The sequence below is a fragment of the Hakea prostrata genome, chromosome 4 (assembly GCF_041222555.1).
Source record: "Hakea prostrata isolate BN-2017 chromosome 4, UWA_Hpros_2, whole genome shotgun sequence".
In the NCBI taxonomy this organism is placed as follows: Eukaryota; Viridiplantae; Streptophyta; class Magnoliopsida; order Proteales; family Proteaceae; genus Hakea; species Hakea prostrata.
Genome location: NC_142603.1, coordinates 16,423,241 through 16,441,989, shown reverse-complemented (window position 1 = coordinate 16,441,989; position 18,749 = coordinate 16,423,241). Strand labels below are relative to the sequence as shown.

The following is an 18,749-nucleotide window of genomic DNA, read 5'->3' as shown; positions in this document are numbered from 1 at the left end:
AAGAAAACAGTAGAATGGCTATGGATTTCGGAGAACTCAAGAAGAATGGCTATGGATTTCGGAGAACTCAAGAAGAAAGACAGGTTATCATTACTTTCAGAAGGAAAAAAAAGAGAAAAGTGAAATGGCCATGGATTTTGGAAAACTTGACTTCACCATCATCAATAGATCCTGCGGCGAACGAACAAATCCAGACTCCATGGATCCTATTTTATGTGTTTATAGAACCATTTCTGCTCAGCACTCTCTTCTTTCGACAATTTAGAAAGCAAACCCTCTTTTTTTCCTCCTAAATTATAACACAACAACAAATTAAAGAACGGAGCACATAAATTTAAGGTAAAAATTACCAAGGAAGAGGTATGACTAACCAAATAGCCTCAGAACGCAACTTGTATCTTGGGAATGGGAATGGGATTTCATTGATTTTCAATTAAATGTATAAGTTTGTAAATTTGAAATCTTAAAATTCTTGAATATAAAATAAAAATATTGAAATTGCAATTATAATTTGTCTTTTTAACATAAATGGTTAGATCGAAATGGCATATATGACACAATTTTGACCATTGCATCATAAATGTATTTTAGTCATCAAAATTATGATTTGTCCTTAATTAGTCATTTCTATAAACTTCAAGGGAGCCATATGCAAAGGGGAATGTTTTCCAGACTAAAAGTGACATTAACCAAACCTTAGGGGGTCCAGATGAAAATTACCCTTTGCAGTTTGAGGGCTAAATAGGAAAATCACAAGCAACCCTAGAGCCGAATCTAGGGTTGCCCTAGCTACCACTACTCCATGAGTGCAAGGCTTCAAGAACTCCACTCAAATTCAACTACCTCCATGCATGCAAAACTTCAAGAACCAGACTCAAATTCAACTACTCAAGAGACTCCAACAGATTACATCTTAACCACAAGTGGATCAGATTCAGAGTTGCACTCAAAACACACAAGAGACATAATTCATACCAAACACCAAATGATAATTTGAATAATTCAAACTCTAGGGTTAAGAGTCCAAGATTAATGTTGAGCAGGACTCTTGTAACTATAAATATGCAATATATACTACAATCAATCTTAATGAAGCAAATCACATTTCCGTTGACGTAGGTTGCAGAGATCAACCAAACCATGTAAAATTGAGTCTCTCTCCGTCTCTCACGTTCTCTTTCTCTCTCCATCACCTAAAAATGTGTCTCTTTAACCCCTAACTCATGGCCTTTAACATGGCATCAGAGCTTCAGGTTCCCACCCATTCGTTTCTCTCCCTAAATGGCTTCCTCTCAATAAAACTTAATGTTAAGCAAATAACCTAAACGCAACGGATTCGTATCAAGAAAGGAAGAGAAGAAAGGAAACAGTACACCAGATGTTTACTTGGTTCAGTCCTTAAGACCTACATCCAAGGATGAGTTGTGCACTCATCAAACTATGCAACAATCCAATAGCAAAGTAAGGTTATAGCCCTATGATCTTGAGATAAGAACTCTATACATGGACAAGAAAGGTAAACAACAAGACTAGGAACAACTACACCTGTGCTTGTAGAAGAACCGTAGCTTCAACCTTTCTTTAGCACACAACCAAGAATACCGCAGCATATATCTTCACGCCTCAATAGCAATAGCTATTCAAACCACCATGAGAACCAATCGCATAAGCAAAATCAACACTAGAGCATACCAACCGAAACCCTTACTCGCAGAGAGAACAAGAACCAAAGAAGGAGAGAATGAGAGAGAAGAGAGAGAGTGATTCGTTTCATATGAAACAATAACCCCAAAACCCCTAATTACATAGCAACACTCAAATGAGTTGAAAAGACAAACCTGCCTTTCTAACAAACACATAAGACTTAACCTGTCCTAAGTACAGGTAGAAAGACAATAATACCCCTGTTACATATACAACACTTAATGAGACGAATTATTTGTTATAGAGATCTCAAATTGTTCATTTTCTGAAGACATATGAACTATTTGAGATTGTAAAGTGGTTAAAGGCCCAACCTCCCTATGGGAGGTCTTGGGTTCGCACCCATTCGGAGGCATTAGTTATATAAAAGCTCCTTTGAGGATGTAATCGTGGGGCGCGTAAGTAGGCCTGGATGAACCTCACTATTTGAGATTGTGGATGGCTCTTCTCTTTGCCCACCCGCTGCCATTCCCGATAAAGATGATATTGCGATTTTTCAACCAAATCCTAACTATCAAAAGCAAAATCGTCAAGAATAACTATTGATGTGATGTTCATTGCTTCCCTTACTAAACCAGTTCATGTGCAAGTTATTAATTGCTCCATCTCTAGATAAGTCTAGTCCAAGCGTGAGCGGATCTACTCAACTTGCTATTCCACTCGCATAATGCAACTTCAACTTCACATTCAAAATATTCGAAGAGGTAACAGTAGCATTCATGATTACCTTTTTTGCATAAAAAATATTTGTGATCAATTGGCCATTGTGGGACAACCTGTGAATGATGAAGAACTCTGTCTCCATGTCTTGAATGGTTTGGGAGTTGAATACTATCCTTTTGTGACTCCCATTACCACTCGCAATTCTACCATCTCCTATGATGAATTATGAGATATGTTATTGACTCAAGAAATTCGGTTAAGAGATGAACTAACAAGTGTTGACTATTCTTCTCCTGTGACAAACATGGCCTCTAACCAACCCACCGTATTAGGCCTCCCACGTCGCCTTACAGAGGGCATTTTTCTTCAAGAGGCAGATTTGGTTGTGGTCATTTTTCTCCTTATCGTTGCTCTCATACACATCAACTACCTTAACAAACTGGCAATCGTCTTATTTGCTAGATTTGTGATCGTCCTGGACATAGAACAAAGGACTGTTACCACCGTTTCAATCATGCCATTCAAGGTACTCGATTGAATTCAAAGTGTATGCTGCATGTATAAATGGTTTCATATGTATACTGGTTCATTATCATCTTTGCTGCTGTTTTAGTATTGATTAAAGTTTGGGTTCAATTACTAAGTTTGGGAAATTTTTTTGAATATAAAAAAGGCCTACAGCTCCTTGATAAAGTTTGTATGATTCTATACATGTGTCACAATTATCCTTTATTCCTTCAAATTTTTTGTCTTGGAGTTTATAATTCTGAATTGTTTTCTAGCTGTTCAAATGTTACTTTTACTAATCATTATTTTAGAGGTAAAAAATTCATTTATAGTAGAGGTAAAACTCAGATACAAGATGCCATATTTTCACTACTTGGTTGAGGGAGTCCATTTTCAACCAATGTTTTGAGTCTTCTTCTCAATAGGTGAAAAAATAAAAAAATACTATAAATACGTTTTCAATAATTATCTGATCCGCTAAACTATCTGATCACTGATTGTTGACTGTCATTTTTTTATTCATTTTTGATTTTCAATTTCTGATTTTCCAATTGTCAGATTACTAGTTTTCAGATCCGAACCATTGATAGAGAAAAAAAAGTTTAATCTAATAGTTTTCCATAGTTTAACCATTTGGTTATGGATATTTATGGCACTAAGGGTGTGTTCAACTCGGACAAAAAATAAAATAGATATTATCTAATCTGATAAGCAATTATCCGAATCGAAATAAGTAGGTATTGGAAAATTTTGAGATTCCGACACTCTTAAATGGGAATGCGAATGCGAACGCATCTGTTCGTTTTGGCTAGTTTAGCAACTCAAAGTCATTGGTGGATCGTTTTGTCAAGGCTAACATGGTATTAGACGATCTGGTAATATTCAAAAGTAAAACAGACCTCCTGGGTAAACAGGAGAGCGAGAGATTAAAGATGAAGGTATCTCGTAAAAAGGCCTGCACTTAAAGTTACTTGAACCAATTAGGACTCATTTCTCCCTAAATTTTCTCTCTGGCATCTCCGTATATACGCAGAAACAAGGATTCGTTTGTCAACTTTCAACATTTTGAATCCTTGGAAGTTAAGAGATCCACCATCTCTCTTCGAGATCTGAGTCTCCTCTTTGTCCGCTTAATTTTTCACGGAAGTTGTCATTTCAATCTCTCCGTCTATCGTCTTCTTGTTGATTCTGTAGATCCAGCAAGAAACAAGTATCAATGGAGGCGAATGGCGAAATCGAGAGCGCAGACGAAGAAATGTCTTCTCGAAGCGGACGAAAATACAGACCAGTCGTCGCTCATGATCGAGCTGTTCTTCAGATGGCTTCATTGGAGCCTGAATCTTCTTCTCAGCCGTCCAATCTTGATGGCCCCTTGAGGTAAGTTCTCTCCTGGAATTTCGCCCTTTGCTAACTTTTATGTTGAATTTTCTTCTGATATCTGATTTTGGTTGAATATGCTGTTGAAGTTTGTACGTACTACTTCTGCGATGAATTTTAAAATCTTAATTCGCTTTCGGTATTTGAAGTTACAGACCTTCTCTTTATTGGTCTGTGGAGTATTGTTTGCATTGATATAGCAACTTGGTTACATATATATTCGATTATGGATATAGTAAATGCATACCTGAAATTGGGGAACAGTCTTTTAACTAATATAAACTCAAGCAAATGTGTTGATTTGGTGTGTCTGTGTCTTCAGGCATCAGTGGAGGTCTTGCAGTTAATATATGAATTACTTAGCGAGCTCTATAGAATGCTTGCAGTTGCATGAGCATAAGCATTTTCTTTTGTAGATGTATCTTGTATTAGGGTGGCCTTTGTGTAATGTAAATGGTGCTCCATTGTGACCAACTGGTCACTGGTTTGATTCTAGAAACAGCCTCTTTGCAAAGCTGGGGTAAGGCTTTGTACATCACGTAATGTAACCTAGGGTCTAGGTTAGATCACCAGGATCCTCTAGATGGGAACCAACACTAATAGGGTCTGATTGGTAGCAGAAATCGGGGTTGCAGAATCTAGGCGTCTTCTAATAAGTGCAGGAAATTCTGAAATTTGTCTGGTTTCCTAATTTCCGTCAAAACAGAGGATTGAATATTTTTTTTGGGGGGGGGGGGGGGAAAGGCGGGCGGGTGAGAGGTTCTAGAAGACTTCTAAGGAATGGTAATGTTGGGGAAAGGGGGTAACAGAATCGTGGGAGGGTGGCAAGGTCCTTAAAGGTCTGAGACAGAAAGGGGTGTTTCTAGGTCTGGCGGGGGTGTAGGGTGCTGCTGGATTGATGCGGCAGGAGGGACAGGGGTTGAGGAAGGTTGCGTCGAAGAGGGAAAGGGGTGGGAAGGGTTTGTACCTACTTGGGGCTGCTGAGAAGGGGTGAAGGCTGTTGGTTGAAAGCTTTGAAGACTGCTGTAGACTTGATTGCTGATATTGGATGCTTGAATACTTGAAGATGAAGGACAAAGATTGCAGAAATAATAGCAAATTACCCAGCCGCTGGTCACCTCAGGGATCCCACAACTTTCTCACAAAGCCAATTCTTAAATCATAATTTTATTCATCAACTCAAAGCCCAACTCAACTGAAACTCTTAAACAACTCAAAATCGGCTTACCAAAATAAAAATGTAAGATTAGATCCCTGCCCTGGGATCGAGGGGAGTAAAACTAGGCCCATATTCAGCTGTAAAATGGCAAGAGAAAATCATCAAAATACCCTGGGGTATTCGGCCAGCTTTAAGGGACTTTTTGGGTCCGGTTTTTGGGCCCAATTTTAGGGCCCCAACCCTGATTACGTCATTATGATCCTCACCAAACCCCTGCAGTGGTCGAGCCTTGTGCATTGGTTATGCCTTTTTATCTTGTATCATGTTATGGAGGTTGAAGTGATATGATAAATTCATTTTCTTTACTTTCCGTTGAAATAACTTGCCATTCTAAGACAATACCTTAAATTTCGTGATGCAGAAAAGTTAAACTAAGATTGCAATCAAGCATGGGGTCTGATGCAAAACAGGGATCATCTCCCTCTAATGCCCACAGGGATTCCAAACTGGAATTGTTTGGTTTTGACTCTCTTGTAAATATTCTTGGTTTGAAAAGGTAACTAAGTTATTTTCTTCTTTTAAGATGTTAAATGTTAACGCCTCCTCAATTGCTTGCTAAAGAAAATTACTTAATTTATATTTTCTAACTAAGTTTTTAGAGATTGATTTTATCTTTTAATTTTGACAAGTGACTGTTTTAGCTTGATTGTATTTGATGTTGCTGTAGTATGACAGGAGAACAAATTCCAGCACCTTCCAGTCCTAGAGATAGGGAGGATATTTCTATTACTGTTGGACAGCCGAAGGTATGCATGTTAGCAATAACCACCAAGGATTTGCATTTAAGAAGATGATTTACTACAAATATTTTGGCTGTTATATTTTTTTATGCGAATTGTTCTGTATCCATGGCTGTTCTGACTTTTCTCACTTATGTTCTTCTGATTGATTGTTATGGACTTTAGTACTCTTTACCTTGAAGATAACGTATCAGGATTCCTGACATCCAACTGGATGTTATTCATAAAGGTCCTTTTCTCGGTGCTTGTCCTGCCCATGCAGGGTCATTGAGAATGCTTAGCTTGGGATCTGTCTCAACCTTTGGTATTTGTGGTGCAATGTGTCCGTCCTAAAGAATTGAACCGCGACATTTGCCTTGATGGCCCAATTCATTTACCATTGCATTAAGCATTGCCCGGAGGAGAGAGAGAAAGAAAATTGAGAAAGAGAGAGGGAATGGGAGAAGATGTCAAAGGCAACTCAATATTTGACGATGAGAAAAAAAAGAGAAAAGAGGAAAAAAAGGAGACAGAGAGAAAAAAGAAATGAAAATAGGGAGAATATAAAGAAAGAGTTAGTTTTTAATAGAATACTTTTATCCTAAAACTAGGATTTAATGTCTAAGATTTGAGAGATATCCCCCGGACACAAAAGATAAGAAATAGGAAAAACGATTACAATTCAAAAAACCGGGGGGGGCCCCCCCCCCCCCGGCTCCGCCACGCCCATATCTAGATGTCAGTTAACGCTTCTGAGTGTGTTTGATGTTTTATTACGTGTTTAAGTTGGGATTAGCCTGGTAGTTGTTTACATTGTGTATCAGATCAGGGCCTTTTTACCTTGAGTATCCCTACTGTTTATAGCTCCATTAGTGCTTTTCTACAGCAGATAGCATGGTTTATGTTATATTACAGATGACTTGGTTCATGCCTTTGATGATTGGAAGTTTTGGTTCATCCTGCAGCCATCTGGTGTAAAGCTGGGGACAATGATGGGAGTCTTTCTACCATGTTTGCAGAGCATCTTGGGAATTATTTATTATATTCGGTTTTCTTGGTACAAAAATACTCTCTCTGCCTTTATGTTTTGGTTAATTTATTGTGGTGTTGCTTTTATGTGTACTGTTGGTCAATAAGTTTTACTATAGTTGTTACATATCTACTTGAAGAAATTTATATACATTTTGTTGGCTAAATTTACTGCATCTTGCGGGTTATGCATAATTCAAATTGTAGAATGTACTATTGTTAGATTATGAAAGTTTTTCCATTATAATTTAAACTCATGTGCTGTTAGTGAAATAAATTGATGACCACCTAGCAAAAGTTGACTTATGCTTGGTTAAAATCTTGGGGGAAACTAAGAAAAGCTGTATGCTGTTTCTTCTGCTAATGATAGACTTTAAGTTTGGTGCTTGTTACCATCATGAATTACAAGAGGAACATTAGAAGTAGCTTTGGAGTGCATAGATCCAGTAAATAACTCTTTTATGGAGAAAATTCGACTTTCCACCTCAAACTCTTCTCTCAAACAGTTCTATTGCAAGATGTTCTTTGACTAGTTTTAGGTTTAGATTAGGTGATGTTACTTCCTCTTGTGTCAGAGGTATATGTTAAAGTACTAAAACATATAAAATTTAATGATTGAATGATGAGATCCCACTCTTTCTTCATGGGTATTTGAGAATAATGGCTTGTGACTTACCCTTTTTATTTTTATGGGACTAAAGAACTTTCTAGAGTTCGTTCAAGGACAGAAGCATTCTTATGACAAGATACCTTTAAACCCATATTAAATCACTCCCCTCATGTTGGTGCATTGATGTGAAATAAGCTTTTACTAAAAGTTCCATTAGTAAGAATATGTGCTGACTAATCTGCCCGATCATTGATAAATAAAAGAAACACAAGTGGATCCTTTTTCTAACTTTTCCTGACGGTCAATCCATGTGTCTGGTTTGATCATGCTGAATTAGGTTATGTGCAATACATATTGCAGATTAGTTGCCGATAAAGTCTCATTTGCAGCTGAACACCCACAGGGTCCCTTGAGACACAAAGGTTAGACAAAAAGGTTAAAAAAATTGCATGTGCCGTTGCTGGAAATTTAGCTTCAGCATTTGACCTGGCAATAACAACCTGTTTATCTCCCTACCCAGGTCACTCCAGCCAACCGGCCCAATCTATGCTCCATCCTATTCTTCCCATCTTGACCCCATTAACCATCCAATCAACCTGGCCCATCCATCATAACTCAAGCCCATCATAGTCTCCAGCCAGCATTTCCCCCATTCCTTGCCCTGGCCCAGCCCAACCATCTTCCTTCCTCTCCCCACCCGGGCACTTCTCAACCCTTCTTCTCGTTTGACCCCTCCCTCTCTGCCCATCCTACCTACCTTACCAACCTGCTCTCTGCTGCCGCCCTATCAAACCCCCTTCACATTTTCTGGAGACACGACTCTAGCCTCCCTCCAAAACACTGTTCCTGTTTGGCCTACTCTCCATCCAACTGCTCAAAGAGCCAACCTTTTTCAGATATCAGGGATCATGCTCTTTGTCGTGGAATACTGGGTCCTTGTGGGGGTGCTTATTTATGGTTTTATGATCTTAGTTTGAGCCTATTGTTTGGCTCTGGTTGGCGCCCATCCTCCTTTTGTCCTGGTTCTTAGGGTTTGGTGGTTTCGGTCTTCCATGGCCTGCCCCTTCCCTTTGTTGAGCTTGTCTTTGCTTTTGGCTGTGCCTTTGTACTCGTTTCCCTCCCTACTATTTCCCCTTCACTTTCCTTTGGTAATGAGATTGTTTATTCAACACCCCACCCCCAAAAAAAAAAAAAAAAAAAAAAGAAAAAAAAAAATGAATAAATAAAAGCCTAGTTCTTAAATGTTCAATAACTGAAGTTTGTTTCCTATCATTGATACTACCCGATCAGCAATTCAGCATCAGGGGGTATGCTTCACCAATAAATAGTTCCAAGGATGGAGGTGTATGCCTTTCCCATAGGAGGATTTCAAGTATCTTGAAATCCTATATGCAATCTCCAGATGAGCAGAATGGGAATCATGCCTGTATTGGCTGACAACACTTTAAAACAGACGCTATATCAGGCCCACTATGAGACAAAATAAGGTATGAATTTATCATATGGATTACCATGAATAACAGTCTCAATGTCTGACGTAACCAGTTGCTGACTTGTCTAGGCGTACAAACTTGAATTTCAGAGGGAAAAACATAGGGAGGAAGATGAAAAATAAAATTCTGGCAGATTTTGAAGAAGAAAAGACTGATGAAATCTAGAGAACACAATGTGCCTACTGCTTGTGGAGAAGAAAAAATAATTAAGAGTTGGCAACTGCAATTGCCATTGGTGCTATACCATTGTCACCAGAAGTTTGCAGAGCACAATTGACAGGCTATGTGCAGAGGAACAGCATCAGCCATCTAGGCTATTTTACTAGCTAAGTTTGATTGCATGGAAAGGGATAGTTCGGGTGAAAAGAGGATAACTGAACAGAGAGAGGCATATCCGTCCCTTGCTTGTCAGACCTTTGATGAGCTTAACCTACCTGTAAAGGTGATGGTGAAGAGCGCTATTCAATTTGGTGGGCAGAGGTTTGGGATTTTATGTTCATGGATTGGTGAAGGGGAAAAAAACAGGATGCATATTCATTTGACGTAGAAGACATGATATATGAGGAGCGTACACAACCTAAACTATATATCCCAATAATAATCATTATAGTAGAATCATTGAATTAAGTTACTTCCTTAGGTCCTCCTATATCTTAGATGGATGCGTAGTGTGCCTTTTGCCTAGGGGCGTTAAGCCACCTTCTTGCCTCACCTTGAAGCCATGATAGCTATGTCTCTCATTTTAAATGATGATCCGGAGTTGCTTGCAGTTCCTTTAGTTTTAAAATTGAAAATTCTGCCTCTTGGCTTTCCTGTTTTATTAGGATCCTTTGGTGAACTGTGTTGCTAACCTCTACGAGTTTTATTCTTTTATAGAATTATTAACTGTGAATGTCTGAAAAGTGGTTTGTGGATGAATATACTTCTGCAGGATTGTTGGTATGGCAGGTATAGGGGAGTCATTGTTGTTGGTCACCTTCTGTAACTTGTGCACTTTCCTTACTGGAATATCATTGAGTGCCATAGCAACTAATGGTGCAATGAAGGTACAAAATGTGCTATTTCTCTGAGTTATATTTCTGTCATCAGCAAAAAGAGTTGGATCATGCAAATCCTAGCAAAGAGGATTTATGAAACAGTACACTGAAGGAGAACAATAAATTTCATAGAAGCTATGACTATGGAATATTTATTTATTTTATCATACGTGTTGATTTGGCAGGAATTATTGTAGAATGTTATGTTTCAGCTAGAAACTTTCCCAAGGCAACAATGGTCAGATTTTGTTGTTGTGATACATAGAAAACCCTATGTATCCATTGTTAATGAATACAAATAACCAATGCATATTTAATATTGTAAAGTTTGTCAGGTAAAATATACTGTTTAGAGATCGGAAAAGAATGAACACTTTAATTGTAACTTGTCTATGCTCATATATACGTTTAATTGTAACATTTGGTGCTAATGTTTTTATCCATTTTACTTGCTCTAGGGTGGCGGACCATATTACCTCATTGGTCGAGCCCTCGGTCCAGAGGTCGGAGTTAGCATTGGGTTATGCTTCTTTCTTGGGAATGCAGTTGCTGGAGCTCTGTAAGTGTGAATCATCCTTGCCTCCCCTTCCAGATTAGCCTTTCTATTGTGGGTGTCCATGTGAGCCTAACGGTTTAGCATAGTTCACATTTTGTTTTGATGCTGTATCTTATGCTTTAGTTTTTCAGTAAATTTTTTTGTATTTCATGCTTTCTTGTTTGCTTCTGTTTTCAGATATGTTTTGGGAGCTGTAGAAACTTTCCTAGATGCAGTGCCAGGTGCTGGAATTTTCAGAGGTAATCTTTCTGTACTTGTCGATTTTTCAAAGACTTTGTTTCTGTGGTTGACCTCTTTGCCCCTATTTTGTGCTGTCCTGGTTTTGCTAATTTTTGGGTTCCCCCCAATTCAGATATCGAATAATTTTTTAAATAGAAAAGTAGATTTTATTAATTTCCATTACTTGTGTCTTTTAGAGGACCGTTGTTTATTTTTTCAGACACTGGTGTAAAATATTCCAGGCCAAATTTTGTAAGACATGCAATCTGTTTCTATTAGCATGATAGTTATCATCCGTACATGTAGTTCATATCATCAGATGTGCTGTAGATGCCACAATGTAGTTTGCCGTATGCTCCATGCTAATGTGATGGACTGATCGTAGCAATGTGCGTGCATAGTTTTTCCTGGTTGATAACTTTGGTTGCAATATGACATTGACTATTCAATCGGGTCATACCTGGTTGGCAGTGCATTAAATAGTTGGTGTCAGGCTACACCTTACACAATCATCATCTGCACCTATATCCCATAGTTAGATGGAATTTTATATTGTGGAATAGTTGGAGTATTTCTGTCCTTACACTGTAATTGATGTTTATGGATGTCCTCAGCTTCTAATTGTTGCATTTATTTCTGGTTTCTCCCTTATTACTCTTCATTTCAGTGGCTAATGCTGCGGGAGGTTTAAGTCCTAGCATACATGACCTGCAAATTTATGGGATTATTGTGACCATAGTCCTATCATTTATTGTATTTGGGGGCGTCAAAATTATCAATCGTGTTGCTCCGGCTTTTCTTATACCTGTCCTGATCTCGTTATCATGCATATTTATTGGGATCTTTGCAGCAAGAAAGGATCATCCTGCAAGTAAGTTTTCCCTCTTAATATTCTTTCTCAAATTTTTTTTCTTCATATCTTTATGTTGAACCTGTATCTAGTTAGCAATTTCTCATACAAGGAATTTATGGTACTAGTTGGCAAGTTAGGAAGAATCTGAATTCTGGAAAGCTCATGCTGTGCACATGGTATATCTGCAACTGAGAGACACTTACCATAGTTTAGAATTCTGTTTTTAGTAGGGTATTTGGTAAAATTATGCCACAATTGTGTCCTTTTATGCATGATAATTTAGTGTATTCGGCCAACTGTAGACCTGATACTTCATATTTAGGCTATATAAGCATGGTAGATGTTCATATTTGCAAAAATCATTACCCAAAGTGGTTTTATGGGTTTGCACCCTTGATTTGTTGATGTAAAACCCAATTTTAGGGTTAGGGTCCTAAAATTTAGGGTTTGCCCAGAATCTTCCAGCAACTGATGGCCAAATTAAGATGGAACGGATAGTATGGTTAAATTTGTCATGGGTAGGGTGTGGGGTAAGATTTGATTCAACAAAACTAAATGGGATGGTATAGGAAGGGTTAGGGTTTTTAGCATATCCTTATTGAATAATCTTGAGATACCCAAAATCGGTATGGGCTGGAAAGGATCAATGCAAAATTATTATGGAAAAGTTCTGTGAGGCAAATCCAGTTTTGGGGTTAGGGTTTGGATGAATTTCCCCTAAAACTAAGGGCTGCCTAGAATCTTCAGCGAAGAAAATGATTTTAAGGATGTATAGGGTGGGTTAAACACTAGAAACCCTGCTGCAATACTAATTCCAGATCGGAATTTTTGACAAAAAGCCTAACTAGGGTTTGGGTGTTTTGTCTAGGTGGGAGAAGGGACTATACTTTGCTGTCTTGTATTTTCAGACCTTGTTCTAATCAAGGTGGGAGATCTTGCTCTCGAGCGAGATCTCGCCACTAAGAAAAGGCGAGATCTCGGTCGAGATCTACCAAAAAAAGGGCGTAGTCTCGGTGGCCCATCTCGGTGGGTTTTAAGGCTCTGGTTGGGTTGAAACTTGGTATTTAGCCTATTTAAGGCCTTTTGAACACATTGGTGGCCTTAGATTTGTAAGAAAATAACCCTAACTATGTCTCCTAAGTCGACCCTTTGTGTAAAACCGAAATTCTGTGAAATGCAAGGTTAGAGACAACATGTAATGTAAAGATATCAAGTAATTCAAGTTAATGAGTTATCAACTATCAAGTATCAAATACAATAACATTACACATCAAGTATTCAAGTCAACAAGTGATCAAAGTTCAAACTATCAAAGATTCAAAGTAATAAATTGTTAAATGTCTTCAAAATTTTACAACCATAAGAATTAAGAAGTTTTAGACTTTTAGACTTTTAGTAAGTCATAAATCATAATCCATAAGTTCACAAGACTGACAAGATCACAAGAGTACAAGAGACAAGAGTAACAAGATTAGAAGATTAGTACTTACAACTTACAAGACTAAGACTAAGAGTATTACTCAGCATTCTGCATCAATTGATTCTGAACGGTGGCCACATATGACTCCCAAGTCAACCCATCACTATAGTATGTCACATATCGGTTTATATGGAACTGATATGTCTCCATGTCAGAATACTGGTGGAATAGCACTCTGGGATAACTGTCAATCGTGGGTGGGTGAAAGAGCCATTGTTGTTGAGTATGTGGGTAGGGGTTTCTAAGCCACTTAGTTAACAACCCACCTTCACTCCCATATGTGTACTCTCTAGGTGCAAGGTCTTGAGGAATAGTATGACCTCCATAAGAAGAATACCCACTGTAATCTGACCCGGTGCTGTGATCCCCGTATTGGTACCTTGATGACAGGCAAGTGTCCAAACTCTGCTGTTGTGAATCACTCTGGCCATGATCTAGGCTCATGCTTCCCATGCTGAATTCAAGATCATGCATGCTCGCATCATCATTCGTTTGCCCTTGCCCCTGCCCCTGGTTTGATCTGCTTTTCCTACTCCTAGCATAAGTTCGAGAGATAGGGGAACTGTGGCTCGCATGTGTCGGATGACTCGGACCTGGTGGAGGTGACTCCCTTTGTTGACGCTGACTTCCACCAGAAACACGACCAGCCTGACTGCCTCCATGACTTGAACTCGATGGCTGACTTGGGCCGCTTGGCCCTCTGGTATCATCGGCATCATCTGAATCCCCACTACTAGTTGTCACCTCAGTTGTTTCAAGTCGACCAGGTGGCTCCACAAATGGTACAGTTGGTCCTTGTGATGTTGCTACAACAGCCTGACCCTCATCAGAAGATACGTGCTCAGCCACAGCATCTGGGCCCATAGTAGCAGCAATGGTAGGATCCGGCTGCCTTCCTGGCCCATCCAGCACTGGGCCACTTGGATCCTTAACCCACTGATATATGACATCATCTTCCTCATCTTTTGCAGGGGGCTCGTGGAATATATCAGTCAACTCAATCGGTTCACGATTGTCGTCATCTATATCCTCTTGTATGTGCCCTACTCTCAATCTCATCTTGTAATGCACATACACTAAGTCTTCGAGCCTCTTACTCCCCAATTTGTTCCGTACCTTACTATGGATGAGCGAGAAGGTGAGCAATTCTGTGAGAGTACTTTAATTGCTGTCCCTGAGATTTGGCGCACTAGTTCCATATAGCACCCACCCGTCAACTGCATAACCAAAAATAAGAATGCATTAGGCAAGTAAATCTTTATATTTATATAACTTATCAGTTATCATTTATAGAGTTATAGACTTTAGACTTAATGACTTATAGAGTAATGGACTATTTACTAGGATAATTTTTTTGCCTAGTTGCAACTGCAAAAGGCTTTCCAAAACTCCTAGAGGCATCCCTGAACTCCCTGATCTGTACACCAATTCTTCAATTATTGTATTATGTATATGCTTAATGCACTAATGCAAGAAGTTGAAGAAACAATTGAATAAGTTCTCACCTCTCCATTAATTGTCCCTTGCATGACAGGATTTGACACAAGCTTCTCCACCACGTCTTGCACCGCATTCATCAACTTTACATCAAGCCCCAGATCCTTCTTGTAATGGTACTTTGGGTTGAGGTAGTAAGCTTGCATTGTGGAAATAAAAAATTTGGTTAGTGACTTAGTGATTTGGTTGTTTATTTGTTTATAAATTATAAGTTATAACTTATAACTTATAACAAATTAAGAATGTAAATTAAAGTATACAACAAAAACTTAAAGACTTAAAAGTGACTCACCAGCCAAGTGCAAAGGATGCATCAAGTGCATCTCCCATCTATTATCGATGATCCTCTCGTAGGATTTGAAGGAGCTAGGGGCAGCAGCTCTAACCAACTCTTTCATTTGCTTGAGGGCATCATATATGTGGGGCATTGTGGGCTTCTTCTCCGAATCCACCATCTTTAAAACAAACACAATAGGCTCTATAATGCCCAGTGTCCTATTCAGCTGCCTCCAAAAGGAATCATCAGCAATGGTTTGTTGGGCTAGTACTGCATCAGGATGGCTAGATCCACGCCAACCAAACCACTCCTCATTTGCAAACATGTGCCGTAGACCCACCACTTTCTTCTGGAAGCTTTTCAGAGCTACATAGTTGGTGGCGAATCTAGTCAATCCAGGTCTGACTAGTTCACCCTTACAGTGGTTCCTCATCATCTTCATCACATAACCATGGTTATAAATAAAATTACTTACCCTCCTAGCCCTCTCAACCACAGTATTGATTGACTTTCTTTTCCCTAAGTCCTTCAACATAAGATCAATCGAATGTGCTGCACATGGTGTCCAAAAGAGGTGGATCCTGCTGCTCTTCTTCCTCATCAACATTTCACTAGCTTTTTTGAAGTTAGCACCATTATCTGTGACAATTTGGACAACATTCTTTGGCCCTACCTCGAGGACCACCTCCCTAAGAAGCTTGTAAAGGTAGTCAGCATCTTTGATTTTATCTGAGGCATCCAGTGACTTAAGGAAGGATGTCTTTCCATTGCAGCTTGCCATAAAATTAATGATGGACTGTCTAGTAGGACCAGTCCATCCATCCATCAGCTATCACAGTAACACCATATGTACTCCATTTTTCCTTTAATGAACCAATGTATTCATCCACCTCCTCCTTTACCTTTGGTAAATATTTATTCATTACTTCCCAAGCTGTTGGGCCTTTAACCCCTACACCTGCCCTAACAACTGCATTGATCATCCCTGATAGTATGGTGTTTTGGCTACATTGGCTGCAATGTTGTTGTAGAGCATGAATTTGTTGATTGCCAACCTAGCTTCCTCCTCCCTACTGCCTTCTCTACCTCCAGCAAACATACATGGAATGCTTCTTTGATAGATGTCTTGTTGGTTGAAGAGGGAGGGGTCTTGGTCAAATGTGGAATCATAATGTCTAGGCTTCCTCCTCCTCCTTTCGGTCCTCTCAGTTCCCTGAAAACTATGTCTAGGTGGCATGGATGCCCCTGACCCCGAACCACCTGCTCCCTTTGTTTGTTCATATTGCCTCACATTCTCAACAGGTAAGGATTGTCTGCTAGCTTCCATTGCAGCCTTCATCTGTCTCCACTCGGCCCGTGACTCAACACTCATAACCCTCCCCTCTCTTCATCGTCGCTTGACTCCTCATCAACATCAAGAATAGGTCTAGATAGCACTGTGTCCTCAAATTCCCTTTGCTTTTGTGCCATCTCATCCTTTTTTTGTTTCCCTCCCCTTAAAGTTGCTGCAATTGCTTTTTGCACTTCATAAGGAATCTTGGGACACTTGGAAACATCTTTGCAACACCAGCCAAATGTTGCTTTAATTTGGTTGAACCACCAGAATTCAAAGTCTTGAGGCAATACTTGCATCGGGAATTCTTCTTGTCAGCAGTCAGTGGATCCCCATGTTGCCAAGCAATGTCCTGAGTCCCACTACCAGTGCCGCCACTCCCATTAGTTGCCATTTAATATTCAAATGTACAGCACTGAAAGTGTGAAATACATACATGAATGTTCCCAAATAATCATTAGAATAATTTTTAGATACATAAAAACATGTAAAAACAATTTATAAAACAACAAAACACACACTTTGTTCTAAGATAACATATATACAATGCTCAAACAAACATGTTTGTATTTTTAAAATAAACTACATAATATGAGCATCATTTAAAAAAAAACAGATAAATTTTTAATAACATATTATTTTTTATAATTATTTTATGTAAAAATAATTTATAAAACAGCAAAACACACACTTTGTTATAAGGTAACATATATACAATGCTCAAACAGACATGTTTGTATTTTTAAAATAAACTACATAATATAAGCATCATTTAAAAAAAAGATAATTTTTTAATAAAATATTATTTTTCATTTAATTATTTAAATAAAAAAATAAAAAAATACAGCAAGCATGATAATCAAAATATTAATACATGAGATTGTAGCCCTCTAAATGTAGTTTAACATAAATAATAATCACATTCATATCATAAGTATTTATTTATAATTTATAATTTTAATTGTTTAGATAATATATTTTTTAAATACGAAAATTCAAAAAAAAAACAGAAAATTAAATTTTTTTTCCATGAATGTGTAGATCAAAGCTTGATCATCAACATATATTTATACCACACTCATACAACCATTGCAGAACCTTGTATTTGAAAAAATTAAAATTTGGGGGAAAATCTTACATTTCTTGAAGATCACTTGAAATGGGCTTGAATCACTTGAAATATGCTTGAATCACTTGAAATATGCTTGAATCTGTTGTTGTAGATGAGTTGATGATGTTGCTATGTTGATTCCCCAACAAATTCCGGCAAAAAATAGAGTTTTCCGGCCAAAATTGAAGCTCCAGTGAGAGAAGGGCTCGAGAGAGGAGGCCTCTCTCGAGCGAGACAAGGGCTTTTTAAAGCCCCTAAAGCACTCAAAATTGTCCCGTTAGCGAGATCTCCCATCTCTCCACCCTCGTTGACCCTCTCGTCTCGTTATCTCATGATAGCGAGATATCTCGCGAGATCTCCCACCATGGTTCTAATGGTTTTTGAATGTAGGAGATTGAATAAGGTTTAGGTTTTAGAAGTAGAAGATGAGTTGGAGAAAATTTTGATAAAGAAGAGGAAGTGCAGGGAATTTTCGAACTTAGGGAAATAGGGTTATATAGGTAACTAACAGTAGGACTGATACCTCGGGTTCGGTACGATCATAGTGGAAGGAAAATGGAGGTTAAGGGGCTGGGGAGTAGAGAATTACTGAGGGGTGGGGTTTCCGGCTATCTTATGCAAGAAAAAGGGGTGGTGAAGTTGTGGGTGGTAGGGGAGAAGTGGGGAGGGGTTGGAGATGTCGCTGGGAGTAGGAGATGGGGAATAGGCTGCTGTCGGGGGCAGGTAGGGGCTGTGACGAAGGTGGGGTGGGCTCCTAGGGTTGTACAAGAGGGGAAAGGGGGTTAGGGAAGTTGCAATGGGGTTGGGAGGTGGGGACTTACCTGCGGATGATCTGGAGTTGTTGTTTGATGGCCGTGGGTTGTGGAAGCTTGCTGGAATTGCAAGGCAGAAGTTAAATGCTTGAAGAACCTTGCTGGAAATATGAATGGTGCTGAGTAGTGAAGAAAATCTTTACCAAAGTCTGCTGAGGCCCCCCACCCCCCAACAGGAACCCTGGTCCACAAACTCAATCAATTTTCATTCAATAATCAGACTTGGAAGGTTTACAAAGAAAGAGTAGGCTAG

At 38.9% G+C, this 18,749-nt stretch overlaps 1 protein-coding gene across 2 annotated transcripts in view; it reads left to right on the top strand.

Annotated features, from left to right (window-relative positions):
* Positions 1-3,675: 3,675 nt before the first annotated feature.
* The window catches only part of CCC1 (cation-chloride co-transporter 1), a 42,084-nt gene continuing 27,010 nt past the window's right edge, over positions 3,676-18,749 (top strand). The window contains exons 1-8 of one of the 2 annotated variants that reach the window (XM_089152511.1): positions 3,677-4,251; positions 5,832-5,966; positions 6,138-6,216; positions 7,155-7,246; positions 10,253-10,367; positions 10,817-10,917; positions 11,092-11,153; positions 11,801-12,004. In XM_089152511.1, coding sequence (XP_089008637.1) covers positions 4,091-4,251; positions 5,832-5,966; positions 6,138-6,216; positions 7,155-7,246; positions 10,253-10,367; positions 10,817-10,917; positions 11,092-11,153; positions 11,801-12,004 — 949 coding nt within the window. In that variant the 5' untranslated portion in view covers positions 3,677-4,090. Of the gene's footprint in view, positions 4,252-5,831; positions 5,967-6,137; positions 6,217-7,154; positions 7,247-10,252; positions 10,368-10,816; positions 10,918-11,091; positions 11,154-11,800; positions 12,005-18,749 lie in introns of both variants that reach the window. The other variant, XM_089152512.1, reaches the window with a different exon arrangement.